The 27,674-nt window shown below is 39.5% G+C and overlaps 2 protein-coding genes across 4 annotated transcripts in view; one reads left to right on the forward strand and one right to left on the reverse strand.

Annotated features, from left to right (window-relative positions):
- The window catches only part of fancc (FA complementation group C), a 31,156-nt gene extending 11,793 nt beyond the window's left edge, over positions 1 to 19,363 (forward strand). The window contains exons 5-15 of the mRNA XM_074670606.1: positions 6,691 to 6,798; positions 6,876 to 6,940; positions 7,421 to 7,585; positions 7,715 to 7,871; positions 10,913 to 10,968; positions 11,094 to 11,193; positions 12,273 to 12,348; positions 14,273 to 14,387; positions 16,178 to 16,352; positions 17,525 to 17,737; positions 18,461 to 19,363. Coding sequence (XP_074526707.1) covers positions 6,691 to 6,798; positions 6,876 to 6,940; positions 7,421 to 7,585; positions 7,715 to 7,871; positions 10,913 to 10,968; positions 11,094 to 11,193; positions 12,273 to 12,348; positions 14,273 to 14,387; positions 16,178 to 16,352; positions 17,525 to 17,737; positions 18,461 to 18,658 — 1,428 coding nt within the window. The 3' untranslated portion in view covers positions 18,659 to 19,363. The remainder of the gene's footprint in view (positions 1 to 6,690; positions 6,799 to 6,875; positions 6,941 to 7,420; positions 7,586 to 7,714; positions 7,872 to 10,912; positions 10,969 to 11,093; positions 11,194 to 12,272; positions 12,349 to 14,272; positions 14,388 to 16,177; positions 16,353 to 17,524; positions 17,738 to 18,460) is intronic.
- An 84-nt stretch (positions 19,364 to 19,447) lies between these two features.
- The window catches only part of aopep (aminopeptidase O (putative)), an 86,285-nt gene continuing 78,058 nt past the window's right edge, over positions 19,448 to 27,674 (reverse strand). For all 3 annotated transcript variants that reach the window (XM_074670482.1, XM_074670481.1, XM_074670479.1), the window contains exon 18: positions 19,448 to 20,074. The gene's annotated coding sequence lies outside the window, so the exon portion shown is untranslated. The remainder of the gene's footprint in view (positions 20,075 to 27,674) is intronic.

The raw sequence follows: 27,674 nt of genomic DNA on the forward strand, positions 1-27,674 counted from the left end.
AAAGCTGTCTACAGGTGATCACCCAGGATACACGTTGATATCAGAACTGAACAGATTTGAACTTAGACTAAAAATGAGTCCTTTTTGGCAAAAATAAATGAGGAAATAATGGTGTTAAGAAAATGTGATCCACAAGATCCTCAAAAAAGGTAAAACACTGTGATCTCTTTGACTGAAGAGTGAAATTCTTAAAACTTGGACTATAAAGGAGTGGGCATTATGTAAGAGAATCCATTAAGAATGGCTGAGCTCATCCATTGATTGAGTTACTTTATTAAACCTGAAAACATGTCTTGATCTTTGTCTCCAAACTGATTAAAGACTTCAAAAAAAGGCTCCAAATTTAACTGTTTGTGAGACACATTTTGGTATGCACCATACATGTTTTGATCCTGCCTTAGATCTAGTGAGATGTCTGCAACAGGTTAATTATTCACAGTAAGGTTAAAAACTAAAGCGGTTTAGATTCCTAACAGTACTCTGGCATTACTTGGTACCTGCTCTGCTAAGTAATTTTACTTTACAGAGCTACAAAGTTAATTTGATGTCTCTTTAGTCTACTGTCTCCCTGTGAGGTTTCATCTGTAATGGGGGTTTATCAGAGATTAAAGACAGCCATGACAAAGGGAAGCTTGAGACAAAAACACTTCATATTTATTGAGAGATAAAGGCCCTGTTCCACAAGTTCATAACATGATTTAATTGTCGCTGTATTATCTCCTCCATTGTGCTTCGTGTTCCTCCTCTCATTTTTTCAAGCTGTATCTGTTTAGTTTTAATGTCCTTATTAATTCTTGGCTATCATCACTTGAGCAAATACTCAGAAAAGAATCTGTGTTGGCCTGCCTTTGGGCTGCTGAAGAGATTTTCTTTCTAATTTACTTTTAATAGGAGATTTCTTGCCAGCCCTCTGTGTCTCCTCTCCAACGGGACGTGGATGATGAATGAGGTAGATTGGGTCTCTGTTAGTCTAAGCCTTTTGTGCCCAAAACTGTAAAACACACTTTGAAAGCAAATTAAAATCGACTGTTTCATGGCCTCTTGTCACCAGCGGAGGATCAGCCTTTATATTTTGGTTAGTTGATCTTGCTCACTGTGTGTTTTCAAGGCTCACACACAAAGGAGGGAACGAGAACAGAGGGAAGAAAAGATTCTGCAATTTTCAACTTTGAGAGGGTTCACACAGATGGCTCATGATAAACAATGTGGGACCTTCACATTTTTGCCAGATTAACTGTGTGTTTGTATTCTTTTGATTAATTTCTCATCTAATAAAACATCGTGCTAATTAAAACAGTGCCTTGAAAGTAAACCTTGAATTTGCCAGATGGTCTTTGACCTAAAAGAGGGGAAGCTGAGTGCATGTGTGCTGGGATGTTTTTGCGCCTATGATATGACGGTGTTATTGTAAGAGTATCTGTTTGCATGCCTCTGTATATTACATATTTGTCTCCAGGAAAAAGAAGCTGGTGTATATATATCCTTTTTAATTATGTGTAGCGTGCTAATGAAAAATAATTCTATAGTTTTACTTTATGTTTGTTTAATATTAGCCCCTAAGTCACTATATTTGTGCTTGTAAAACAATGTTGACCATACTTATCTATCTCACATTAAGGACAACAGCATCATCTCTTAATAAATACTGTAGCAACAAATCCTCTTATTTTGAAAATGTTCTGAAGTTAAAAACCTAAGAATTCAAGTAGGCTGTCAATCAGTCTGCTTGTCACTCAGTTACAGTAGAAGCAGTTAGTCATAGCTGTGTGTTTTTGTTAAGCAGCTTAGAGTCTAACAGAGTTCACTGAGTCCACTCATAGACTGGACAAAAGTGTCCAAAGAACACATGTAAAATAAACTCTTAACCCACTCTGCAGCTTCCCCTCATTCTCCTCCTTCACCACTCCTCACAAATAACAGGAATGGCGGGAAGTGCAAAAAAAAAAAAAAAAAAAAAAAACTACTCACCACAGCTCATCCCGTCTGGGGGAGCAGGGCAGATGTATGGTTTTAGGCCAGAGATGGTCTGTCTGTGTGTGTCTCCCTGAGTCTGTGTTGTGTTGGACTGCCTGTCCTGGAATGTACAATGCTGCCTGTTTTCTGTTAGCCCCGTCTGATCTCGCTCTCCAACATTGTTTTCTTGCTGGCCCCCAAATAGACTGAGGATCTGGTGCTAAGTGGCATCTAAATACTGTGAAAGTCATGCATTTGCTCATTTGTGCGAAAACACACATTTAACTGCTACTGTGCATAATATTAGTCCCCATATGCATTTCTTTCTTCAATGGATGATAGTGTGCAGAGTGTTTTGTCTTTTCTCCTCCATGTCCCCCCCTTACCCCCACCCTGTCTGCCTCTCTTCTCCACATCTGAGTGTTCTCACTGGGTTTGATGAATACTGGATACAGCCACGCTGCCACAGGCTATGTCAGATAGTCATTAGCTCAATTGGCCTGTTTCTCTACATCCTGTGCTGGTGGGGGGACCACACAGTGTTGCAGGAACATGGCATAATCTTTGAGGAGATGACAGATAAGTAAAGCATGAGAGAGTGTGTAATATTAGCGGGTTGAAGGATGGACGCTTTGATAGCTTGCTCTTTGATGTCTGATTTCACTGACTAAAACAGGTGAACCACAGGTAGGCCCTGGAGCTCCTGTGGCAGCTTTAAAGTTTTAAAATATATTGTGGAGTTTTTGCTCCCATTGGCAGCTACACTCTTTGTTTTGGTTTGAAGATGAAAGAGTCTTTGTGAGAACAAAGTTTTCTCTTTATGTTTTTATTTCCTCTTGGATGACAACCTTTAGAGTCAATTAGACATATTGAAATATTTATACTGTTTCCTTTTTGCTTTGGTACTATTACTTGTAACAGCTTGAACATTTATTAATACACTTTTGTTTAGAGCAGGAACATGAAAATTAAAAGTTGTGGTTGACCTTATTTAAACTGTTCCTAAATCCTTAGCTTCTTCTTGACTTTGGTAGATGCTGTGCTAATTGATCAGCTGTTGTTCTAAAACAAATGTATCCCAAGACATTAAAATCTTTATGTATCATTTCATAGAATAAAAGGCAGAAATGTATACTAATTTAACTTAACAATGAAAAATTCAAAAGTCAGCTTGTGTTTTTGTCATATTTCTTATTGATAAATGTTAGAAAAGCTAGCATCACCTGGAAAATACAGAAAAATGTCTTATTTAAGATTCAAGATTCAAGATTAACTTGATTGTCTCACAAATGAGAAATTCATTTTGGGCCAAACACCCATGCTGCAGTCACATCAAACACCACATCATACAACACATCACACACACAGAATACCTAACATGGTGCCAGGGCGCAACCACATAATGCCACTACAGTATAAAATAGTGAATACATAATGGCAAATAAATACAAACAGTTTAAATAGATGAATAAATAGCAAAGGAGCTAACTGTGCAAAAGAGCTAACTGTGCAAAAGTGCTACTGTGCAAAACATGCGAAAATTAGAGCACTGGTCTCAACTGTTCTGGTTGACCATTTTAATAGAATAAAGATTATTCAGGATATTACAGATAGATAGATATAGAAATGGAGCCTGAATTCATAATAAAACAAAAAAAATGTCGTTTTTTTTTGTTTGTTTTTTTAAATGTGAAGATATCCTAAGTTCAAGAAACTAGATGTTTCCGTTTTACTCGATCTATTGGCAGATTTTTTTTACTGATTGCAATCTACCAAGGCCTTATTTTTGACCTCATTGTCTTAAAATATAGACTTGTTGGGTGAATGTGAAATGTATTCAGCCTACCAAGACATTTTTATAAGAACAAAAGTTGTTTTTTTAGTTTTGAGTTTCTATAGTGTCGAGGTTTAGGAGAGCCCAGTTTAACTCCAGAAAGGCTAATCTTCTACCATGCTCTTCTTTCATTACAAAGTAAAAACACGCAATATTTCATTCTAGTTATAGTTATTCATGTCATGTTAAATTGATGATTCATACTTAATTGTAGGCCCTAAATGCTGGGCATATGTGTCAAGGCACCTACCTCTAACTGGGTCAATAACCAAAGTTCTGGCCTGACCTGTGAAAAAGACCAAAGGCTCATGGTGCTAGCTCTGCTGACATTAGCCTCACTTATCATCTACCTCAAGAAGCATTAGTTAGCTTTGTTAATTAGACAGAGCTCACTTTTGACTGTTTTCTCATACACAGGGACATTGCCACAGTTAGTTGTAATTAAAGTTACGGCTTAAATCTTTTAAATCAATAGAAAATTATTCCTTACAGCCCATTCCTGAGTGTCATTTGGAGCTCTGGCTTTCCAGTGTTTAAAAGCACGTTGCTATTTTCTTTGCAAAACAAAACAAGGCACAGGACTGGAAACTGCTTTAAGGTTTATTGTGACAATCACTGGCACGAGTCAGAAATTGTATCAAGGTTTTGGATGTCATACACTTAGGGTTTGTTAAAAAAAAAAAAAATCAAACCTTGTAATCTCTGTCTTGATCCAGTCAGAAATGCACAAAAGCCTCTCTAATTATGTATGTCAGAAACCACAAACTGTTTATGGTCAATAGATTATGTTATTATCCTTACATTATGAGAGAAAAAGCACTTTTTCCTATTCAAAATACTTTAAAAGCCCTTAATGTCAGTGCACAAAGATTTACCACAATTGCTCATAACTTCATTACTTTGCATGATCACCCTGACCCTTATTTGTTCTCTTTCTCTCATTTTATCTCCCTCTTTATGTCTCTGCTGTTTTGACCATCAGAGAGTATACTTGAGTCTTTTCATTGGTTTTGGGAGAATTTAGTCTTGGCTTTGTAATTGTTAACAGGCACTCATCAAAACCAACCAACCAAGTCTTTTAGCCTTGTGCATTTTTCTCCATCCTCTGCTTTAATTTTAGATTTATGGAGGGGTATTTTCTGTGGCAGCAGCACATCCAAGCCCCCAAAGTCAGCTTAGTTGTTGTTTTTCTGCGAAAGAAGGACAACGCTTGACCCAAAGTATTTGCCATCTGTCTATCCATGTGCCCCTCATCTCATTCCTCTCGCGACCACACCCTTCTTTCCTTGCAGCCATCGAAGTGCGCTCCAGTCTCTCAGTCTCTGCCATTCCTTCTAACCATCCTTCCTTCCCCCTCTCATCCCCCAGCCCCTCTGTGCCTCCTTACCAAGGGTGGGATAAGTGTGATTGGTTTTGTATGTACTGGATGTGCAGAGTTTGAGGGCGCTCAGATGGTAGTGATTGGGGTTGTTTTGTAAGACTATGTGGAGGGTAAGCATCTTAGCGTGCTGTAGGGCCTGGCCAAGGAAACCACACAGCTCCACCAACAGCACTGCAGAGCTCTACTGCCTGGGATCTTGGGTTTTCTCCTTCACTTGTTGTATTTTATGTCCCATTTTTTTTAAACATATGGAGCCTCTTTCAATCTCTTTCTCTCCTCATCTCCTGCTGATCCCCTTTCATCTGCAGTTTGAAAGGGATTTGTACTTTCTTAGTCTCAGTGGTCTGGATATTTCTGTGTTTTTGGTTCAGTGGAGTTGTAAAAAAAAAGTGTGCGTGCTGAAGATGTGAGGCCTTGGCTTTCTCTTTTGGATCACACTTTTGAAAACATGTTTCAGCAAATCAGCTTCTTGTGGTCAAGTAGAAAAGGACTGACCTTGAGGTCCAAACTGATCACAAAATCTAAGCAACAGGTCTTAAGTAATTTTATCGTTCCTTAAAAAAAGACTTACAAATTAGTCATGAATATTAAGTTCACCTAATCATTAAACGGTTGTATGCTCTGTTGCATCTTTCTTTGTTCACAGTAACAGTAATAAAAAAAGCATACATATGATACTGACACCATGTTGTTATTTGGCATTTGATAAAAAAACAAAACAAAAACATCAGATTAGTGATGGATGACTAATAATTTCATGTAAACTTTAATGCTTTAGACATGACTGATAACTGTGACAAAAGTTATACTAAACTGTGGTGCTTTACACACCATAACGGAATATTTATTGAAAAACAGGCAGTGAGGGTTTTAGATATTGTATCATTGAAGATGAAAAAAAACCCACAAAGTGTAGAGGGCACAGCAGTCACACCAGCAAAGCAGCCAACAGTGGCTTTGTTTTCACAGACACTCGGATAACATCATTACTTCAGAATGACATCAATCAGCCTGATTAATGGTCTGTCTTTACGTTCAACCCTTTCTTTGTTTCTTAAAACTTTATAATGTATTAAAAATGTTCCTCAGAAGGGCCAAAAAGATTTAAAAACCACTCTTATAACTGTCTAACTTACAGTATGAGTCCCTTGTTCCCTCTCTTGCTTCATTATGGCTTGACTTTCTCACAGACAAGAATCAGCTGAGTTTATTGGTCTGGTTTTATCAGTGTATGATGAGGCCCCTTCTGAAAAAATGCTTGTAAAACACCAAGGCCGTCTGTAACGAAGAATGCTCATTTCAGAACTTGCTCATATGCTGTCCATACATTCTCACTTACTGGAATGCCTTTTCTGTGCTCATGTGGTTCAAATGATGTGACGCCGGCAGAGTCATCTTATATTCCAGTAACTAATTAGCTTTGATGTTATGGATCTCAGGGTCTGGGTGGATTATTTTAAAGCCCTCTCCACTGTTTAGTGATTATAATCTGCTACATGTTGTGTTGCCTGCCCTCCCACAGAAAGTGTTTTGTCAGCTTGCAACAGAAGAAGATGATGCTGCAACACATGCAACAATAAAGCACATGGGTGTACCACCTGGAGAGTACCATTTGAAAGTCTTGAGAAAGGTATTGACCATTTATTGCATTTTTTCTTACTAATTATGGTTTGTGTCCATATTTTGACAAGAACTTTCTTGTTGCAGATGGTGGCATGGCTGCAGGAAAACACTGGAAAGAGCTGCAGTTCTTTTAGCAACATCAATCAGAGGTACTCTGTGGAAACTAGAAGTGTAACAACTGTGTTTAATTGATTAATATCCATTTTTTTTCTTGATTGGTTGTTTGGTCTATAAAACAGAGAAAAATTGTCATATTTGTTTCTTACAGCTTAGATTAATGTCTCCACGTCTCGTTTTGGCCAACATACAGAGGAAAATCCTGAAGATGATCAATTAAGAATGCTACATAAAAGTTCAGACAAAAATCCAAATGTCAAAATTATTACTTTCTGTGCAACTGGTTCAGATCTTCCTCTTCCAAAGTAAAGTGTTACATTTATCATGCAATGCGGTACATGTTGATGCCTGCAGTCAGTTTTATTCTGTTTTGAAAATATGTGAAGTACATTTTAACAGAAAAGATTGAAGCACACTAAACTCTCAAGGTCATAGAGGTTCAAGTTCCTTACTCTACAGGGGTATGATAAGAAATTCAGTTTAATTTAGATTATGTCTGAATGACTCTGCAGGTGTTCCTGTGACCGCACTCTCGCCATGTCAGAGGCTTGTGTTCCGCTCGTCACGTGTCCAGAGGCTGCTCCTCTCATTGGTGCCCTGCTGCAGAGGCCCATGACTTGCTTCAGATCAACACTTAGTGAAGACTTTCTTGATGCTCTGAGCTCTGCATACCCCAGGTAGGAAAATACAGGTAATATCCTTCATTTCAAATGATATAAGCTCATCATCTTTTTGTTCTGTCTTTTGATAAAGTTGGTTTCAAATATATGATCTAGTTTCAAATGTCATTTTTGTTTTCATTACAGCCAAAGCGCGTCATTGGAGGAGCAGGCTGTAGTGTCTCTGTGGTATCACAGCCTGCCCAGCTTGGAAGAAGCCGTGCTTAGACTGCTGGAGTGCGTTTCTACCAACACAGGGTCCGAAACACGGACACTTGAGCAGCAACTGTCTGAGTCACTGCTGGTGGGTAACTGTACACTGATGAAAATGTAAATTCAAAAGGGAAAAGCTATTTTTACTTTAACAAACTCTGACACCCAGGTTTCAAACAACATGTATTTTATCTTGAATACCTCAATACACAACTATTGGGGTATTACCATGAAAAGGAAGTAGTCCATGAGAGCCTAGCTAAAGTCATGAGTATACTGTGATTTACTGACCGGTCACAAGATTGCATCTAAAGAGTCAGAGATATTTCTTACTTCCACATGTGAGTCTTTTGAAGGTCTTGTTTTATGTGCACAGCTGAATTTGGAGAGCAATGTGTAGAGTGTTGTGACATTGTTCTGTGGCGCTTTCAGCTATTTTCCTGCTGCGTGAATTGGCAGCATTTAGACTGTTGATAAATTGCTGACATATTGCTGCTGTTAAATGGATTTGTTATGTACATAGTTGGACTCATATGCCTTGAATTACTGGGTCTCACATCAGAAATCTCTGCACACCCCTTGTGTGTTGAGCTCCACTTTGAACTGCTTAGCAAACTGTGAAACCAAACAGTCTGAATTTTGGGTTGTCTCATTTTTTTTCATGAAGTATTGCATTGTAATGTTTGCATATGCATTGTTCTTGGAGGCGTTCCATCTGTTGGTTTTTTGGTGGATCTTTATTGACTGCTTCTTCCCCGGCCAGCTCACACCATTTGGCTTTTCGGTGCATGCATCTCACATCATTTGGCTAGCCCTGAGTTGCATCTCACATCATTTGGCCTGTGTTACACAGCCTTTACTGTGCGGGACAAGGACTGAACTCTCTGTCAAGGAATCCACGGCCACTCCTCACTTCATTAAGATTATGATCATGCCTGGTTCAAAAGTCAGCAATTTTGTTGGATATTTGGAGCAGTGAAATAAGACAAGAGTGAGCAGTAATTTCTTGGTGACTTCAGCCACCAGGATGCTTTTTATTCTTCCAAATATATGGAAAATCCTTCTCATTGTGAATTTAAGAATAGAATAATTAATCGTGTCACTTCTTGCTTGAGGCATCTCAGTAAAAGTCAGAGAAAACACTTGAATTAGATTTTAATTGTCTACCAGAATAAAAAAGGAGTACTTATAATCATTCTCCACATGGTAGTTGTCACATAAAATGAATAGTAAGGGAAAATCATCCACACAGACATGATTCCGAAGAATTGTTTGTACCAAATTATGCAGCCAGCAATCTGATACTTTGTGTGTATGTGCCTGAATGACATCCTATTTACTTGGGTACTGATTACATTGCCTTTGGTCGCTCTATGTGAAGGAAACTGTTGCGAGAAACAAGAATTAACCTGTCGTTCAGACTCATGTAGGGTGAAGTTAGGTGAAGTTTGTCAGTTGTGTCACTCCTGTTTTTCCAGAGTGATGGTCCACTTGAGCTGTGCACAACATAACACGCAAACTTCTTTAAGCAGCACTGGTGTACATGTGATGAATCACTAATACAGCATGATCGGGAGTTTAATTACTCTTGAGTTTAGTTTCTGTGAACACTTGAATGAACTTTTTGTTTGTCAGCCTTTTTTCTCTGCTTTGTCTCTGAACTATTTGTTTACCATCTCCTCTATTTCTGTGTTTTTATCACCGAGCTAGTTGCCACGCACCATGCACACATACACACGTAACCCTGACACACACATGCCTCCAGTTGCTGTGTTTTGTTTATGATATTGCATCTGGTATGGCGTGTCCACCTTTAAAGGGTGGGAGGTGTATATGTAGGTCTTGTTTAGCCTTCAGGATGTTTGGATGTCAGATGTGCCTTTCATGTGTGGCTGTCTGTGTGAGTCTCTCTGGGTGCAGATAGGAAAAACCCAACTGGCTTTCCTCTCTCCTCGCCTACCTTTCACTCTCTTGTTTAAACTGCAATCAAAAATGGGAAACATGAAATTAGGCCCACATTCCTCGTTTTGGCTGGTCCCGCCCCGCTGGGATCCAGTGAGAGACACAGACCCAATAACAATAAACACTCACTTCCTGGGCCTTACTGCCAAAAACAAGATGTTTGTTGTGTGCTGTAATTGACCCTCCTTGAAGTGTTAGTGGTAAGGTATGGAGGAGGACGCTCAAAAGCCCCATCTGTTTTCACTAGGGGGAACCATGACAGTTCGCACACATGCATGCGTGCTGGCATGCAACCCACATATGCAGGATCTCACTGACATACTGAAACCGTATGCCAGGTTACTGCTCATGCTCACAATACAGTTTTAAGTGAACTTCTGCTTAGTCTGATTATGTTGTTTCGTGTTCTTCAAAGCAAAAAAAGAACCAATCATGACCAATCAGAGGATGAAAGCACGCGAGTAGTCGGTTGGGACTTGTGATTACAACATACAAACACTAGGAGGGGCTCTTATTCTGAAACTCTCTGCTATCCTGGGCCTTTTTCTGCTTTTTTTGAAGCCAGGTTAGAGCAGTTACTGTGTTTTTGGCTTTAATTTGCAAAGATTACTGTAATACATGATTCAACACATATTTAGCAACTGAGGTGAGAGCAGGTTTTTGAGTTATCTTGGTGTAAATTCATCTAAATACGGGGCATTTATTGTTTTCCTCTGCAGGATTGAAGTCTGTGAAGTAGACTACATGTTCTCTGTATCATGAGGCATATGTCCCTACGTATGAGTATATGGGGCGGGGGATTGGTGTGGAAAAAGTAATTAGGGACTAGAAGAGATATATAAACATAGGAAGGGAGGCAGTCATGAACAGTACAGCTGTTAAATGTTTGTGCTGGGGCGTTTTAGAATGTGTTAAATCTAAAACACATGATGAGTGTACATTAGGAAGAGATGGGAGAGTGAGTGCATGTGTGGGTGTGTGAGGGGGGGTTACAGAGGTAAACTGGGTAGTTAATGGGGAGAAAGGGAAAAGTGAGAGGAACCGAAGCACCATGGGTGTACAGAGTGTAGGCAGTACGACAGTGACACCCAGTGGACAGGATGTGGAGGTTGAAAATGAAAGGCTATGAAGCAGCATGTTTTTAAAATCTGTTTCTTTTGTGTGTTACAGCCCAAAGCCTGTGCTCAGCACTGCTCCATGTTCTTGGTTGTAAATGACATCTTCAGGTGAGAGCCCATGTGTGTGTGTCTGTGCGTTTTGGTTTATGTTTTATACCGCTAAAGTGCAAAAATTAGTTAATTTATTCTGTTAAGAGTACACTTTGTTCACTTATATTTTATTAACACACCAGGTCTGTCCTGAAACAAGCTCAGTGGAACGAGCCTGTTAAGTGTCTGATCCAGACCTTCACCAGCTGTTTTCTTAGGGAACTGGCACTGCAGCAGCATCAGGTAAGGGCCAATATCACAACTGAAGGGACAACTCCATTTTATTTTATTTTCGTGCTAAAGCATGGTATTTTTATGATTGAGCAATTTGTATTTAGATTTAAAGTAAGCTGCAAATTGATCTAAAAAGATGGAAAATACAAATTCTTCAAGTTTATTATGACCAAGAGCTTTAAATCCTGGAAGGTTTAGACTACTGTCACACAATTAAAACAAATCAAATAATCTTAGCTTCTTTGTGAAACAAGTGGTAATGAAAAGCATCATCCACCGAGTAAAGAAATTCATATGACCCTTAAGTTCCTGGAAGCGTAAAAGATTCACAATAGATATCCAATCCTACTAATGCACTTTGTATCTTTGCAGGGAATAGAAATCTGCTTACTGCAGGCTTAGATGCATACACACAGTGCTGAACAATTACCTCTCCTCTGCAGGCAAATTCACTTAACATTTGATGAATCTTCCACATCATTATCACTCCATCTCCAGCCGGGAGCTCGCCGCTTAGACACCACAAACACCTCTGCAGTGTAGACCATGATGCGGATTGCTTTCAAATGAACAATTTGCAGTTTGTAACTTTTTACAATTAAAAGACCTGCAATGTGTCGACACCAGTTTTACCTGTTCTAATGATGTGTCTTATCATTTTTGCCTCTCTGCCTCTGCAGAGTCTCTCAGATAAACACAAGTCTGCAGTTGTGAAAGCTACCTCTGTCATCACTCACATGTCAGCCATTAAAGGCATGAAGAACAGATGTGTTGTGGTATAGGTGTATAATGTATAACCTGCTACACGCTCGTGTGACTAACACTGAAGTCCTTTTCACCTCTATTAACCAGTAGATGGCAGTGCTACTGTGTGTTTACACAGGGCCCAGTTTTAATGGCTGTAGTCACACCGCACTAAACGCTCCCTATTACATGCTACATTAGACACCAGCACCTCCTGTATCACCGCTACACAGCCCCCCAGTCTAAATGTCATTTTTCAGGCTTTCAGAGCTCAGTGATGTATGAGTTCAAGGTAAGTATGATTTACATTTATGGAGCTCAATTTGTGCTCTGTGTTGTTCCAGGCAAGGGTTTCTCTGAAGGCCTGGTTCCCACAGTCACCTCAGAGGCTGCTTGTTCCTCTCTTGACCCTGCCGTCAGGTTAGTGTGTGCACACACACTCATCTGTCTCTGTGTGCTTCTGCAAGACATTTCTCTATGACACGATACACAAACCCTGTATTGTTAGAATAAGTCTTATCAGGTTATTTTTTAACTGTGCTGCAGAGAGGATGGGCTCCTGTGTGTTGTGCTTTTGCTGATCAATTATAGTCATTTAACAACTGTCTTGAGTATTTAAAGGAGGACATATATATATATATATATATATATATATATATATATATATATATATATATATATATATATATATATATATATATATATATATATATATATATATATAGTTAACAATCCAAAACAGGTGTAGGATAAGTGTAAAAAGACATGCTATTGCTATTTTGAATGACTGAAACCATTAATCATTTACTCAAACGTGGATGTATCTTTTTTATTTTTTGAGAATTAACATTTTCATTTTCACTGAATATATTTTATCAACATTCATGTGTAGGAGTATTTACTATTAAAGGGATGAACAGGATGTGAGGTGAGTGTAGGGGCACAGCTAAGCAGTGCTTATCAGTGTGTGCCCAGACTGGCCTGTAGGACAGCAATGATTTACATGAATGGAGCCATTTAGGGACACACTGGAGCTCAGCCAGAACTCTGGGTTAATTATTACTGTGTATGTGCATGCGTTCGGTGGAGGGTATTTTTCACCTGAGACTGAACGGAAACAGTACTGTGACAAGTTAAAGCTATGAGGTTTTATCATGATTTGTGCTTCTGCTGTAAAAAGCTATAAATTAAGAGTTAAGATTGCATTGTTAGAACACAGCCGGAGGGGAAGACCTGAATCAAGATATCAAGTATTTAGATTTGGGTTTTTTTTAACGTTTGTAGTCAGCCTGCAGTGTCAGTTAGATTGGGTTTTACTGCAAAATGTGGTTTGTGGTAGGAAAGTTATTTTTGGCAGAACAGTGTGCCATGTGAGAAACACCACGCTGGTCCTTTGAGTAGTTAAAAATAATAGCTGGAAAACAGGAAAACGTAATTTTAGGTTCTAACAGTAGTTGATCCAGTTCTACTTGGAAAATTCTTGTGGCTGATATTTGTAAAACTGTCTTTTAAAGTTATTTCACATGAAATTTTCCCATGTGTGTTACCGCCTCATCCAGTTGTCAGATATCCTGAAAAATAAGCTGTCTGTTTTTATGTTGAGAGTTTGATCATTAAAAAAAAACAGACTGAAACCTCATTCATGTCTGCACAACTATTTTTTTGCTTGACCGACTGGTCTAGTCTAGAGGAAACAAAAATTCACATTATGTGAGCACTGCAGGGCTTTTGTTTGAGCCAGTGTAAAAAACACCTGAAGCTTTCTTTTGTAGCTATCTTGAGTGCTTTAATATTGTTGATTTTCTGATTCTTTCACATTTTTTTTTAATTTTCAAGAAACTGAGAGAAAATTACTGAGAGTAATTCACCAAACTATAATAGTTGCAGCTCTGTGCAAAAATGAAGTTTTAATTTTTTTCAATTAACTCATGCTGGAACCATTTCTAAGTCCTAAACAATGACATCTGAGAGTAGAGTGTTGTCAATTCGAAGTCTCAGTCTTTGTTCTGTGCTATACCTGATTCAAAATGGGTCTCACACAACAGTGGGTCTGTGTTATCTATTCTGTTTTTGCGTGGATTGATAACAAGCACACCATGTTTGTATTTTCCCTTTTTCTGGAATTTGCACTCATAACTAGCTGCCTCATATTAACCATTAAAGAAGATATATGTGATAATCTTACAATGTGTTTTCCATCCTCTAAATAAATGAGTAATTGTTCCATACTGTTGAGCCATGAACAGACAGCATTCGCTGAATATTGTGAAGATAAATTAACTGTAAAAGTACTTATACGGTCTACAAGCGATCATTATATCTGTGTCTGCATGTGCTCTTTCAGAGATGCCTCGGGAGGCGTGGAGACGTCACCTGAACTGGCTCAGCAGCTCATTACAGAGACTGACAGAAGAAGAAGAGGGGGAAGACGGAGAAAGCAGCAGTAGCACCAGTTTAGAGTGAGAAAGCCTTGCAGAGAGAATGTGTTAATGTGTGTCCGATTCCAACACCCTACTGACTGCCTGTGTGGTGCTCTTATTTCCATTAGCTGCTTTTGAGGGGGTGGTTAGTCAGATAGTTTCCCCTTGCATCACAGCAGAGAGGTCCTGGTGCGCTATGAGGCTCCTCCAAGCTCTCATTAGAGGCTATTAGCCGGGGAAAGACAGAGCTTTGGAGAAAACAAGTGTTGGAAAATCCAGTAAGAGTGAGAAAGGATGTAGAGGATGAAGAGGAATCAAAGAAATTAGACAGACGTAAAGATACTTCTTCAGCGTGGAATACATAAAAGCAAAATTTAAATAGGCTTGGTTTGATGGATTTGGAGAATAAGAGGATAGAGGGTGCAGATAAAAAGCACAAATCTGTTGATGTTGCAGAGATAGAGATGACTGACTTGATACCCTACAGCTGGGGTTGTTAACAAGGCCCATTATCCCCACCGCTGCTCCGTTCTGGAGCTCCATGCAAAATTCCCAAAACATTGTTCTGAGCCAGCGGTGGGAAAGTAGTATGTTGCTCTCAGTAAAGATGCAGCTGCCAGGGCCCTGCAGCAGAGTGCTGCTGCTCGAATTTAGAAGCCAAATGAGAAGAAGGGAGATGAGGAAGAGAGCAGTAATGATGGTATTAGGGAAGTATGAGAGTGAGATTCAAATCGATCCTCCATCTTCGAGTCATTGTCTCATTGTTGCAGCTGTGTGTCTGTTTAACTCTGGAGCAGAATTCTCTTCCTCAGCCAATGTTACAGCCATTTTTACATGTAGTTATTTATAACACCTCTCTGTCTCACTTTATTCATATTTATGGCTGCAACTAACAACTGTTTTCATTATTGATTGACTGTTTTATACATTTTTTATGTGATGAATTATCATCAGTCGATGTCACAAATGGGAACAACTAATGAGATTCAGTATCTAATTCTGAATCAGATCTTTATGAAAGCTTGTCTCTCTTTGATCATCCATTGTTCCTGTCAGTGGGGGTGGGTCTGATAGTCTGATAAGCAGAACTGTAGCTCATTAACAAAGCACTTGTGACGTATATTACCCCTTCCAATCCTGTGGGTTTGTGTAAGACTCTTCAAACTAAATCATCAGATGTATACATTGCGAAAAGCTCCATGTCTGCATTGACAAATATATGCCATTTAAATCCGTCAATTACGCATTAGCTGTCTTTGTCCCATTTCACAAACTGTTTTTAATATTTAGATGAAATCCTTGTTTAGCAGTTATTATTCTTCAAGATGGAAATAAAGCTGGTGGCATGTATGTGCAAATTAACACACATTCCTTCGATTTATTGAAGCTGGGATGTGTTGAGTGCCAGGCTATACAGAAACTTAACAAGACTACTCAAATAATCTTACAGTAGAAATCCATTCCCCTTTTAAAACTTTGAGGTTGGGCACAAGCAAAAATTGAAATTTAAAAAGTTAAGTTCAGTTTACTGTGAAATTGTGTCTGCTGATGAAAGTTGAAGCTCCCACTAAGAACTCTGGCAAGATTATTCTGCTTGATTATGATCACAATTTTTTGAATCAACATTTATTTCCTGGTTCAAAAATTCATTTATATGCCATGCCACATTTCCCACAAAGACTTTGTTTTAAATTATTTGTTTTTCCTGTTGCTGCATATGCTAATGTAATTATGTTCTCTTCTGTGCTGAAATGTTATTTAAATCGACATTTTCCCGTGCAGAATGATTGATTGGGCAGCTGTTAATCATTCCACATCCTGTCCTCTAGGGGGCACTACAAAATCTTTGAGGCCTGGTTCCTGCTGGTACAGTGTGCACACTGGGTGCATGTGGCTACTGAACTGCTGGTGACATCCGAGCCTGAGGACAGCAGTCTCCTTCTGTGGCTGTTGACGTTCTACCATCACCCTACCAATAGGGGGCACCAGAGAGCACTACAGCTGGTAAGATTTCCTTTGAAAAAATATTCATGCTTAGCCCTTTTCAAGTACAGACATGCTTAGGGATGGGTACCTTACACATTTGAAACAATAGGGTACCGATTCCTGGTACCTGGCATTTAGTATCGGTATTCAACGGTACCAATTTTTGATACTTTTGTGTGTTTATGTGGTTAAAAAAAATTTCGGTACCTATAAAAGTACCTAATTCGGTACCCATCCCCAGACATACTTGCTTCTCTGTGTATTACTATCATTGTTTAGAACTGCTCTGGGAAGTCGAGAAAGAAGGCAGAGACTTAAAGCTAGCAACAGTAAGGCTAACTTTTTGAAGACTCAAGTTTGGTCCTTTTTTTATTCCAGTCGTTTTGTTTTCAAAACATTAATTGGCCAGACATTGATAAGAGCATAAATAATTTCCCTGTGGTTGTCCTGAATGCCTGGCTGACCTCAACCTCAAGCTTGCATTATTCTTGTGTTTTTGGCATTTAGCTCAAAGCATTTTTGTTTGTTAGCTAGCATAGCGCAAGGTCTCACTTTTCAAACCATTTAATTTGTTGTTTTGACACTGTAGCTAACTGTAAAAAAACAAACCCTGTCAGCTTGAAATATTTTTGCTATGACTGGAGGAGTGAGTCAAGTAGATATCAGCCCAGATAGTCTGTCCAAAGACTGTGCAGCATCATAACTCAACAGCATAACCGTGTGGATGCTCCACAGTAATTTGCTCTTGACAGGTCAGTTGTCATTGAAGGCCATAGAACAAATCATGAGAAAAAAGAAGAACACATAAAATAAATTATGGATGACCTCCTATCTGAGAGAGAGAAAGAGAGGGATACAGATACAGATGAGGGAGCGGGGGTGAGGAGGGTGATGTAGTATTGATTGCTCAGTGAGTGTCTGGCCAGCTGGCCTGAGTTTCATCTCTCTGTCTCCTGTTTGTCCGCCTTCTCTCATAACCCTCAGAGACTCGCTGTCGTCGCCGCCATTTCACTCTCTACTATCTTCCCCTCCTACTCACGGCCTTTGTCTTTGTTTATCTTGTGAATGACGGTCTTATTGATTTTATTTGCAGGATAGATACTTTAAGAAAACCTTTTCGATTCTATTGTTGTCTCAAAATAAACATCACCTAACCCTAAATTAAACTGATCATGTGACATGCCTTCCAGGTACGTGCCAACGAAGCATCGGGCCACCTGCACTCCACTTTCTCGCCATTAGCCCCTCCTCTTCCTGTTGAAAGCCTGAAGTCGTTGATCACTCTGCTGTCACCAGGGTCTCAGCAGCCATCACTGCCAACACTATTTATTCTCAGCCTTTTCGTCAACTTTGCTGTTTTCTCCCAGCAATCGCTGAGTGCATCAACAGAGACTTTTCAGACGGTATGGAAGTGATTTATTGTCTTTTCCCTGAAGGTGTTTGTGTGTTTGTTTTAATACATATCTTTGCATCCAGCGGTGGGACAGTCATGCCTGGAATTCACACCTCATGTGATATGAGAGAAAGGTTCAATTATAGAAAAGATGATCATCTAAAAATCTAAAATATTACATCACACAATCCTTTCTTAAGACACAATCCAGTTCTTGTAGTACTGATACCTTTAATGGAGTAATGATGGAGTATAACCTGCCAACACTGATCTGTGGTTTGTTGTTGCTGTAACTGTTTAATGTATCCGATGTCTTTGGCCTGATTGTAATGGATGGGTGTATTGACTGGCATACTCACCAATACTCATTTTCCGGCAATATCAGGGGCGGGTTGCAGTGAAAATTTCAATAGATGCGTAACTGATATAAGAAAATGTGATACTGATAATAATAACTTTAATTATAGTTTTGACCTTAAGTGACATCGCTTTGGTTTTGTCATTTTTCTTTTTCCATGTCAATCACTGTTTTATTTTTGGATGTTAAATGTGCTGTTAATGTGTTAACTTGGATAAATCATGACATCATCCATTGTGATAATCAGATGTTAGGGTTTGATTAAGACGTCCAGTTTGCTGTTCATTTAACATCCTGATAAATCGAAGAGGAAGTTGCTGTTTGGCACTGACACAGCCAATATCTCTTTGTCTTTGTGTGTGTGTGTCCATCCAGGTGGTAGATGGCTCCGGTCTGGTTGATGAAGCAGCGAGTCTTCTCAGCTCACTGGAGCTCAAACTGAACGGAGGAAGCTGTTTATCAGGCGATGCTAACAGAGTTCATCTCAGGATCAAAGCCCTTCAAAACACACTAACACATATGCATACAGCTTTGGGCCCTGCTGAGAACCCAGAACACACACTCACAGTCTAAAAAAAAGGTGAGAGAGCATACCCCCACACACACTCATTAATGCAGAGAACCACACATCAGTGAGTTCATCCCCGGCTCAGGGTTTTTTCAGGGCACCTTTGCAGAATAACAAATAGCCATGCTCATTGTGTATATACGCTGTGGTGCAATGACAGGAGTGTGTCAAAACAGCCCAGCGAGGACAGATTATTCGGAGAGGCAGCAATTATACGCACACGCACATAACACAACTGCTAGGCCTACAAGGACACTTGAGCAGTGACAGATCATACTGCAAAGAAGCAGCAGCTCGTACAGCGTGTCTGAGTCCTCCCACTCACATAATTGTCGCACAACATAAATCCTTCACGCTACACATGCTGACTGAAAGGCATTTAGGTTTAGAGGACGGGACTACCAAACAGCAGTTATCTCTGGATAATTACTGTTTGTGCTGGGATGTTTTTATATGAAAAAGGTATCTCAAGTGCTGTGCTTATTGTAAAATGTAAATAATTTGACTAAGTTTCATTCATTTCTCTGGTGCGTCTTTCTATTTTCTAGTGTATCATTATTTTTGGAGCTGAATAATGGCTTTGTGCTTTTGCCTTTCACACAGCTTTCATTTGAGAAGCACAGAAATCCTACATGTCACAAAAATATTGCGTCTGTTAAATGCACCTGATGCCTGGAACTGTACAGTAAAGACTAACATTTATATTTTCTGATACCAAAATGAAATAATTAAATTCTGAAATGATGAAGTAAGTGTACAGCATAGACAAGCATTTATTTTAACAAAACCATGTTTTTATTTGACATGTTAATATCAAATTCTTTCATACAATCAAACATAAAAACAAATGTTTGAAATAACACAGATGTTACAAACAGTAGAATTTCCTTTAAAAAATGCCCTGGTTTTCAGTGTTTTTCACAGGCTGGAGGGAGGTCTCTTGTAACATGAAAATATGACTCACCTGGAAGTATTTCCAGTCTAAACTGTTGAGAAACAGATCCTGACTTCAGACTATACAGACATGAACTCACTCCTGCGCACACATTCACACCAACAGAAACTAACTTCATTACAGCAGCTCAGGTTCTCTAGTAGGAAGGAAGGTGCTCTGTCTCTACACTTTACATCCATATTTCCCAATCATGCATTATTAAAACAAGCAAAATGATGGTATAATTTCAGGTCTATACTCTAAAACATTGTTTCCCATTCCAGTAGCTTGTATCACAAGCCTATTCTTCATACTTGAATGGACATAACATCTCCACACTAAAACCTGCCAGTTGGCCTTGGCTGTGGAGTAAAAGTAAATCCCTCTGGTGTTCCTTCCGCAAGGTCCCCTCTTCTGCAGAGGAAAAGGAGTTGAGTGCTGGACCCTGTGAGCCAAACTCCTGTCATCTCCGTCCACAATCAGCAGCCTGGAAGAGAGTAGAAAAGGATAGAGATTGGAGCATCAAAGAATATTTGGTAGATATCCACAAAACTCTGGCTGAACTGTTAGTATCTATCTGCTTTGTACAGTCCAGATGTTACTTTACCAGAACTGGACATTTGACACTAAAATCTATATTTTTAAGTTATCATGTCTGATGAAAACACATCTGCCATCATATTTTTAATAAACCTGTGGGGAAAAAGGAAACTGCTTACAGATGAACAGTGTACAAGTACTTAGTAGTTCCCCCAAGTGGCCAAACTTCATGAGGCTGATACTTTTTCAAACATCTGAATCAGGGATATTTCAACAAATATCCCTCTTCTTAAAATAAACATTTGATTTCCCACTAACCTTCTAGTCTAAAGGGAAGAAAACACTCAGGTTACAGGCAGAATTGGATGACAGTCCAAAGGTTAACAGTATTAAATTACTAAAGGCACCTTTAGTCCTACTGTGGTGGTTACAGTTCACTCCAGTGAGTGGTTATGTCGGTTTAACTAAACACATCCTACAAACTTCTTTATTTCAGTTTCCTTGATGAAATTATTACCTAACTGCACAGCACTATAACACGTCATCTGTCATCTTGTGCTTGTTTACATCTGGGTAGTTGAGAATATTGGGATTCTAGCACCAATGCTACAGCCAAGCTGGTGCCAAGCAAGAAAAAAAAAGTCAGTTTCCAAATAACAAAAACCAAAGGTGACACTTTTTCATGAAAATGAAAAATAGAAAATGTCTGTTAATGTTTTGGAATTTCAAGCAGTTCAAAAGATTTATAGATAAGTATGATACATCTAACAGTAGAAAATAAATAGTAGCTTAAGTAATGGGTTAGCAGTAAGAAGTTCAAAACCTTGACAAAGTTGTTACATACAAAAGTTTCTATCAAAGAAATCTGATCTGTTCGTTGTACAATCAAGGTAACATCAACTTTTAAGTGAGTCAAACTTCAAAACCCAAAGAGTTTTGACTTTTAAGGAGATAAAAAAGAAAATAAAAGACTTCATTTATTTATTTGCCTAAACTGACAACTGCTGTTGCATGTCAGGGAAAGGACAAGTCTTTGTAGACTTGTGTGTTTCTGGTTTCGGTGCTGAGTGGACTGGACTCCTGTTCCTGCTGAACTGAGCCAGTGGTTCTATAGGACTGATTATCAGCTCAGTAGGCACAGGAAGCCAAGCCCAAGTCTCGCTCTCTCGCCTTCTCATGAAACACTCGCTGCATATTTTCCCTTTTTTCCCCTCCTGCGTCTGTAATGAAGCAAAAAGCGATGCCAATTCAGGCTGCGTGTCAGGCTGGGTTCCGCTTTGCCAAACAGAAACCACACAACTGTCGGTCCACTTAAACCGTTGAGATTGTTGAATTTCTTAACTGCTGGTTGAAAGGTGTGGCTGTCACGGCAGAAACTTCTCCACAGCAGTGTCAGCAACAGAGAGATCTCCAAAAAGACTGAGACTATTTCAGGAGTCTGTAACTATAAATCCTTCAGAATCACATTCCTTCACCTTCTGTGAGGAGTGTGATTCATGCTGCTTTACTTGAAACCAGAATGTTTTCCTGAAATGCTGCAGCCAAGCAAAAAAGAAAGGACAGTAAAGAGACAATCAGTGAAGTTACAGTGCGTATAAAGAGGAAGATGTCAGTGATGTAGGCTCAATAAGTTTATTTTTGGTGTCTCTATACAATGCTGCTTTGTTCTTTGATGTGCACTGCACCATTTCCCCTCACATTAGAGTGTAATAAATCACCTTTTGGATATGCGCTCTGATGGCAATTCCTCTCTTTTACAGGCCTTTGATGGTCATTACTCTTTTAACAGGCCCTAAATATAGGTCTAAAAATGGCAGGCTCCACATGGCCCTCATTTCTAATTCACACATCTGTCCTCGTTTAGTCGCCATTTTGTCGTCGTGAATATAGAGCGCTATAATATACCTTCTCACAGCTCACAACGTGATGGCTGAAAAAAGTCTGACCAGTTCTGAAATAGATTTCCTGCCATCTGTCACTGTTTTGATCAGGGAGTGATTTGTTCGTATCAGTGAAGAGCAGGTATAACTTTGGATTTAACAAGACTTCAGGCACGTTATAGTAAAGTTATAAAAGTCAGTCTTCTTTTTACTCCGTCCAGTTATTTTCAGTGCACTTGTTTGCTGACGAGTGCACTTTGCAGGACTTGTTCTTTTCAGAGAATGTATTTGGTAGATAGGAAGATGTTAAATGAGTTTTTTCCTCTAAACAAATCTTTTCCTTGGGACATGTGGGACAGACTGAGAGTTATTGATCATTGTGTTGGCAGAAACAGCTGGCAGTCTGCATTGTTACAAGCTTATCTCGACTAATTTGGGAACCTTCTCTCTGTACACTTTGTGATGCAGCAAACAAAGCGGGTGGTGTAACCCATTTACAATTCCTGCTTCTCTAGTTATCAGTGGGTGTTAAACTGGATCACAGTCTTTTGTTTCTCCTATCTGACTAATAATCCTAACAGATATCCTGCAGTAAATCCACTGTAGAAACACTTTATTAGCCCAATAAAGTAAAAGTGACATCTCTAAATGATGAAAAGATGTTTTAAGATTTCCATCATCTGACACTTGTTTTCCTCCACAGTGTGAGAATACAGGATGTCCGCTTTATAGATTTCTTTTCTCTCTTCTTCTTCTGGCTGAGATTAGATCATAAATCAATACACATCAGCCGAGGATGATCGGACAGTGCTTTTCACAGCCAAAGTGATTTGAAGCTCTTTGAGTACTATAATATTCTGATCACTGATTGCCTACAGGCGTTGTCAGCTAAATTGTTAACAAAACCCGAGGTTAAAAGAAAGATTTGATATTGTGGGGAATAATCTTTGTAACCTAGGATGCACAAGAAAAAATGACAGTGTTTTGTTCAGTATTTGTACAAATAAAAAAAAGGCATACATTTTTAATTGATGAATTTATGCGCTTTAGATCCTCTAGTATCAACTGCTTATGCTAATCTAAGCTAATGTAGCTTTAAAGCTGGACTAATACTCTGGATGGTATAATCTCAAAGCAGATTAAGCCAAGTAGGATTATATGTTGGCAGATGATTTGCAGAAAAATATATTACTGACAGGCCAAATTTGGGGTTTTGGTCATTTGTTAAAAGTTGTCACTGTTACATGTTTTTTTTCCAGGCAAAAGAAGTGAGGAGGTGACATTTGTCAAAATCAAATTTAAGACGAGATTGCTACAACATACTTTTAGTCTCTATAAAATCTCAAATTCTATTGGTTGTCATCTAATGTGTGATTTTTGTCTCTGGGAATGAGAGCCAAGCGTTCAGTATTCCCAGAATATCAGTGATAAAGCTTCTATTATCATATACTGTATTGTTTACAGCTGAACTAGTAACCTGATTGTAAGTGAAAAAAAACTCACTATTCCACATACCTGAAAACCATGATTTTCTAGATCAATAAATCAGCTTTTTTTTTTTTTTTTTTTTTATCATTTTCAGGTGAGTCTCAGTTTCACAGTAAACAGTAGGTTAAAAAGAGGATTCACACTTCCTTATGAACCCAAAACATAATCAAGCTTTCATGTAAATTTCTACGCAAACTTAGTCATGTCTGTCTTCAAGCAGAAAAACCTGATTTTTTTTCAATTGAGGTCATTTCAGTAGCATTCCCCAATTAGTCAGGAAACTCGAATACTGATTGGCTTTCAAACCACAGTATCAGGTAGACTTTTTGCTTAATCTAAAGTGCTTGATCTGGAGCAGGTTGTTGGGTTAACTTGAATGATGACCTCTAGGGGTGGAAGAAAAAAAATCCCTATTGGATATATCTGGATATTTTGTTTGGCAATACCAAATTCGGGATTCTTTGTCAGAAAATCATTTTTCCCTCAGTCTTTGTTTATAAACTGGATTCGATAAAATTACCACTTTTCTCCAGCAGAGGGTGAAATTTTTCCCTGTGACTCACATGATTTGCATTTTATGGGAAAATATGGCTCCTGATATAGTCTGTAGAGATTGCCATCATCATTTAACTTTTTCACATGGTCTGGTGTTAAAAAAGCAAACTAAAAATCACAAAAATTGTAAATATCAAAGAATCGCAATTCAAATCGAATCGGCACCCCAGGAATCGTAATAGAATCGAATCGTGAGAATAGCATATCGTCTCAGCCTTAATGCTGACTGTTTACAAAGATAAATAACTCATCACCAGTTTCCACTGATAGGAGTCGAGAATCTCGTAACTGGGGATTGGCGTCCACCTGCTTTTGCTCTCCACATAAATGTAAATGACTGTTCAACAATAAACTCTTAAATGTCAATCTGTTCCTTAAAAATGGTCAATAATCATAAACACTTTGAGTGATGTTGGTGGCCCCTTCTCCTGGCTGGATGAAGCATCTTTCAGTAGCATTTAGAAAAGTTTTGCGTCTCTTCAGGCCTCATTAGTACTAAAATTATAGTCTCTTTCAAAAAGCTACTTGGCTCTCACCTTCACTGGAACTAGGCATCATCTGCAGGATTATCTTTTCTACTACATAACTAAAAAGAGACTGGAGCAGAGGAGGTGGAAGTTGAGAGCAGAGGGAGGAGGATGAAAGAGGAGAGGAAGAACAACAGACAAAACAGACTCGAGTCGCACGGCGCTCATTAGCGATGTTAGACAGCGTTTTGAGTTTGTGAGGGGGCTTGTGTGTGTAATTCTTCTGAGTGAGAGGGTCTCAGCGGAAAGTTTATAGACAGACAAGAGAGGTTTGGAGAGAGGTATTTAGACCAAGGACGGGAGGGAAGGAGTGATATAAGATAAGAGTAAAAAAGGCAAGGTGAATGAGGACACAGGAAGATGGAATAAGGAGCAGGAAAAACAGGACCAAAGGGAGGGAGTTCTGTGACCACATCAGATAATGGAAAACAGTAGCCACTGTAAAAACTTAAAAACACACTCCTCTCTTTCTTTTACACTCGTTCATTGTCTTCTTTTGTCTGCTTGTCGGGGTCATGCTCTCCTCAGGTGCAGAACTTAGCCACTGTGAACAAAGAGGGAATCAATCACTGTTCACCAATCAGCTAAGCTCTGTGCCTGGCTGGAGAGAGGACACAAAACCTGTCTGGAGGACTGACGTGTGCAAACACACAAGCACACACACATTTTCCCTTACAAAACAGCCACATTAAGACCCCCTGGCTTCCTCATCATCTCTTTTTCTTTCTCCGAACTCCTCAAATCATCAACTCCTCCAACACAATCACAAAGGCTCTTAGAAAATCATGTCTTCTTTAGTTTTAAGTTTCAAGGGGAGGAATAAGTGTGTGTGTGTGTTTGGGACGTGTTTTTGTTGCTATAGCAGCCGGCTGGGTCAGGGCTGTGTGGTAATCCCTGGCAATGTGATTTTATCATAAGTCACAAATCAGCACGCCAGGAACCCTCACAGCCCAGACATGAGAGAACAAGATCTTCTCCTTCGCTCTGTTTTTTTTTTCCACATCCTCAAGTCCAGTGCCCGACTAGTTTCGAACCTGCAGCACCATTAAAAAAACCTCTCAAACTTTCTCCCTCTTTTACGTCTGAGTTCAGTCATGAAACCCCTGACCAGTAGCTCCTCGCTCCCTTTACCTCTTCCCTTTTCTCTCACACTATTTCCTTGGTTACCCTTCTCCTCCTCTCCCATTCGCCACGCTCGGCTAACCCGGCGATATGCCCCTCATTAAGCGGATCAAGAGGGATTCCAGAGGCATGTACCGGGGGAAGAAAAGAACGAGGGAGGGGAAAAAGAGGACAGGGCAGGGAGAGACCACCCTTCTCCTTTTAAAGGGTTGTGCTTTTTTAGGTTTTAAAAACACTGAGCAGAGGAGTGCGCCTTGACAGACATGTTGTTTTCAGTTAAAACCCGCTCAGCCCGCCTAAGACTAATCCCACTGTACTGCAGTGTCTGTGTGAGTGTGTGAGGGGGTAAAAGGGTAAAAGGGAGGGCTGCTCGACTTAAAGGAAGACTATAGGGGCACACAAACAGAACAGTAAAACATGACTCCATCTCCCCACAGTGCAATATGAAAAAGCAGCGAGGAGGCTGCTTCATCCATCATTTTAATTGGAGAGAGATCCAGACCCATCTGGCTCAGTTGACCAACATGATCCATTGATGTTTACAGAAGCTTGTTTGCCTCAGTCCAATGGGAAGAATGCTGAAAGTTTGGAGATTAATCTCTAAATTCTTCCACTTTTAAAGGTGTCATGTGCTGCTCTGTTTCAGTCCTCCTGTACTTGTACCCGGGCTCCACTGGGAGGTGTAGTGAGGGAGTGAAGGATAAAAGATCTTTGGGCACAGACGGATAGGCGCTGGGAGTGTATGTGTGTGTGTGTGTGTGTCTGAGAGATTTATCAGGACTGTGCCAGATGCCGAGCACTTGTCTAGAAAGCCTTTCACATCCTGCACAAATGCATAAAGCTGTCGGGGTGAGTGTGGTGTGGTGTGTGTGTGTGTGTGTGTGTGTGTGTGTGTCTGAAGATAAAAGCCTGTCTTGTAGCGGCTTGGTCACGGCCTAAAAAAGGATTTAGTGCTGTAAGTCACTCAGGTTGATGGGGACGAGTATTTAACAGCACCTCTGTGTGGACCAAGGTCACAGACGCCTTGTTTGAACTTCCGCTCGCTCGACTGATCGCTTGATAATAACATAGCTGAGTAAAAATGAAATGGCTCATGAAGAAATCTGTACCACATCATTGAAACTTTAATGTTCAACTTTAGTGTTATGTCACCACTAAGTTCAATCTTTAGAGCTCCTCTAAGGAACTGTTGGGTCAGTTTAGGAGCCGTCCCATGAATATGAGCTCATCATTTTGACATTTCATCCAAGCAGCCATGTGAGATGAAGACAATGTGGAAGTGCTTAAAACCAGTTTGTGGAGTGCCTGCTTGAGACTGCTCCTGGAAACACCAGAAACCACATACACACTAAGCTAAAGGGATGATTTTTACAGCAGAAATAAACATGTTTACGGCCATGTCCAAAATGATGACTTTTTTTTAAACTAAGATTATAAGTTCAGAGGCACAGCTCACCTGATGGACAGGCAGGCACCCTGTAGCTGTTAGTGAGGAGCCTCAAAGCCCACCTCATTTCCAATATGGCCGCTTTAACCATGTGCGTATCAGCAACAGATGGGTGCCATCACAGATACTGTATCCATTTGTTACACAGTCTATGGTTTTATCTCACAGTTTTTACTGGTTGTTTTGTTTTATTTACTGGCAGAAATGAGCTTCCACAGTATTCATTATTCTCACATTTCTTATGCACAAGTTTAAGATGCTTTACTTGAACAAAATTCCCTTTAATTTTATCTGTAAATTACCAGTTAACAAGTCGCCATTACTGCAATATGAGCTCATTTTAATGTAAGTTGTCTTGCATAATGTACTTTTTTTCTACTTGTAGGATTACTCTATGTAACTGTACTCCTACAGCCAAACTGAAGACTGGAAACTGTTAGCTCGTAAAGTGTTCTCTGTAACTACCAGAGGACTGAGATACTCTTCAGAAAAGGATCAAAAATTTTAAAAACTACACTTCTGCCTCTT

This window comes from Halichoeres trimaculatus, unplaced genomic scaffold (assembly GCF_033239565.1).
Source record: "Halichoeres trimaculatus isolate MK-OKI-2021-1 unplaced genomic scaffold, fHalTri1.1 fHalTri1_scaffold_5, whole genome shotgun sequence".
NCBI classification, from domain to species: Eukaryota; Metazoa; Chordata; class Actinopteri; order Labriformes; family Labridae; genus Halichoeres; species Halichoeres trimaculatus.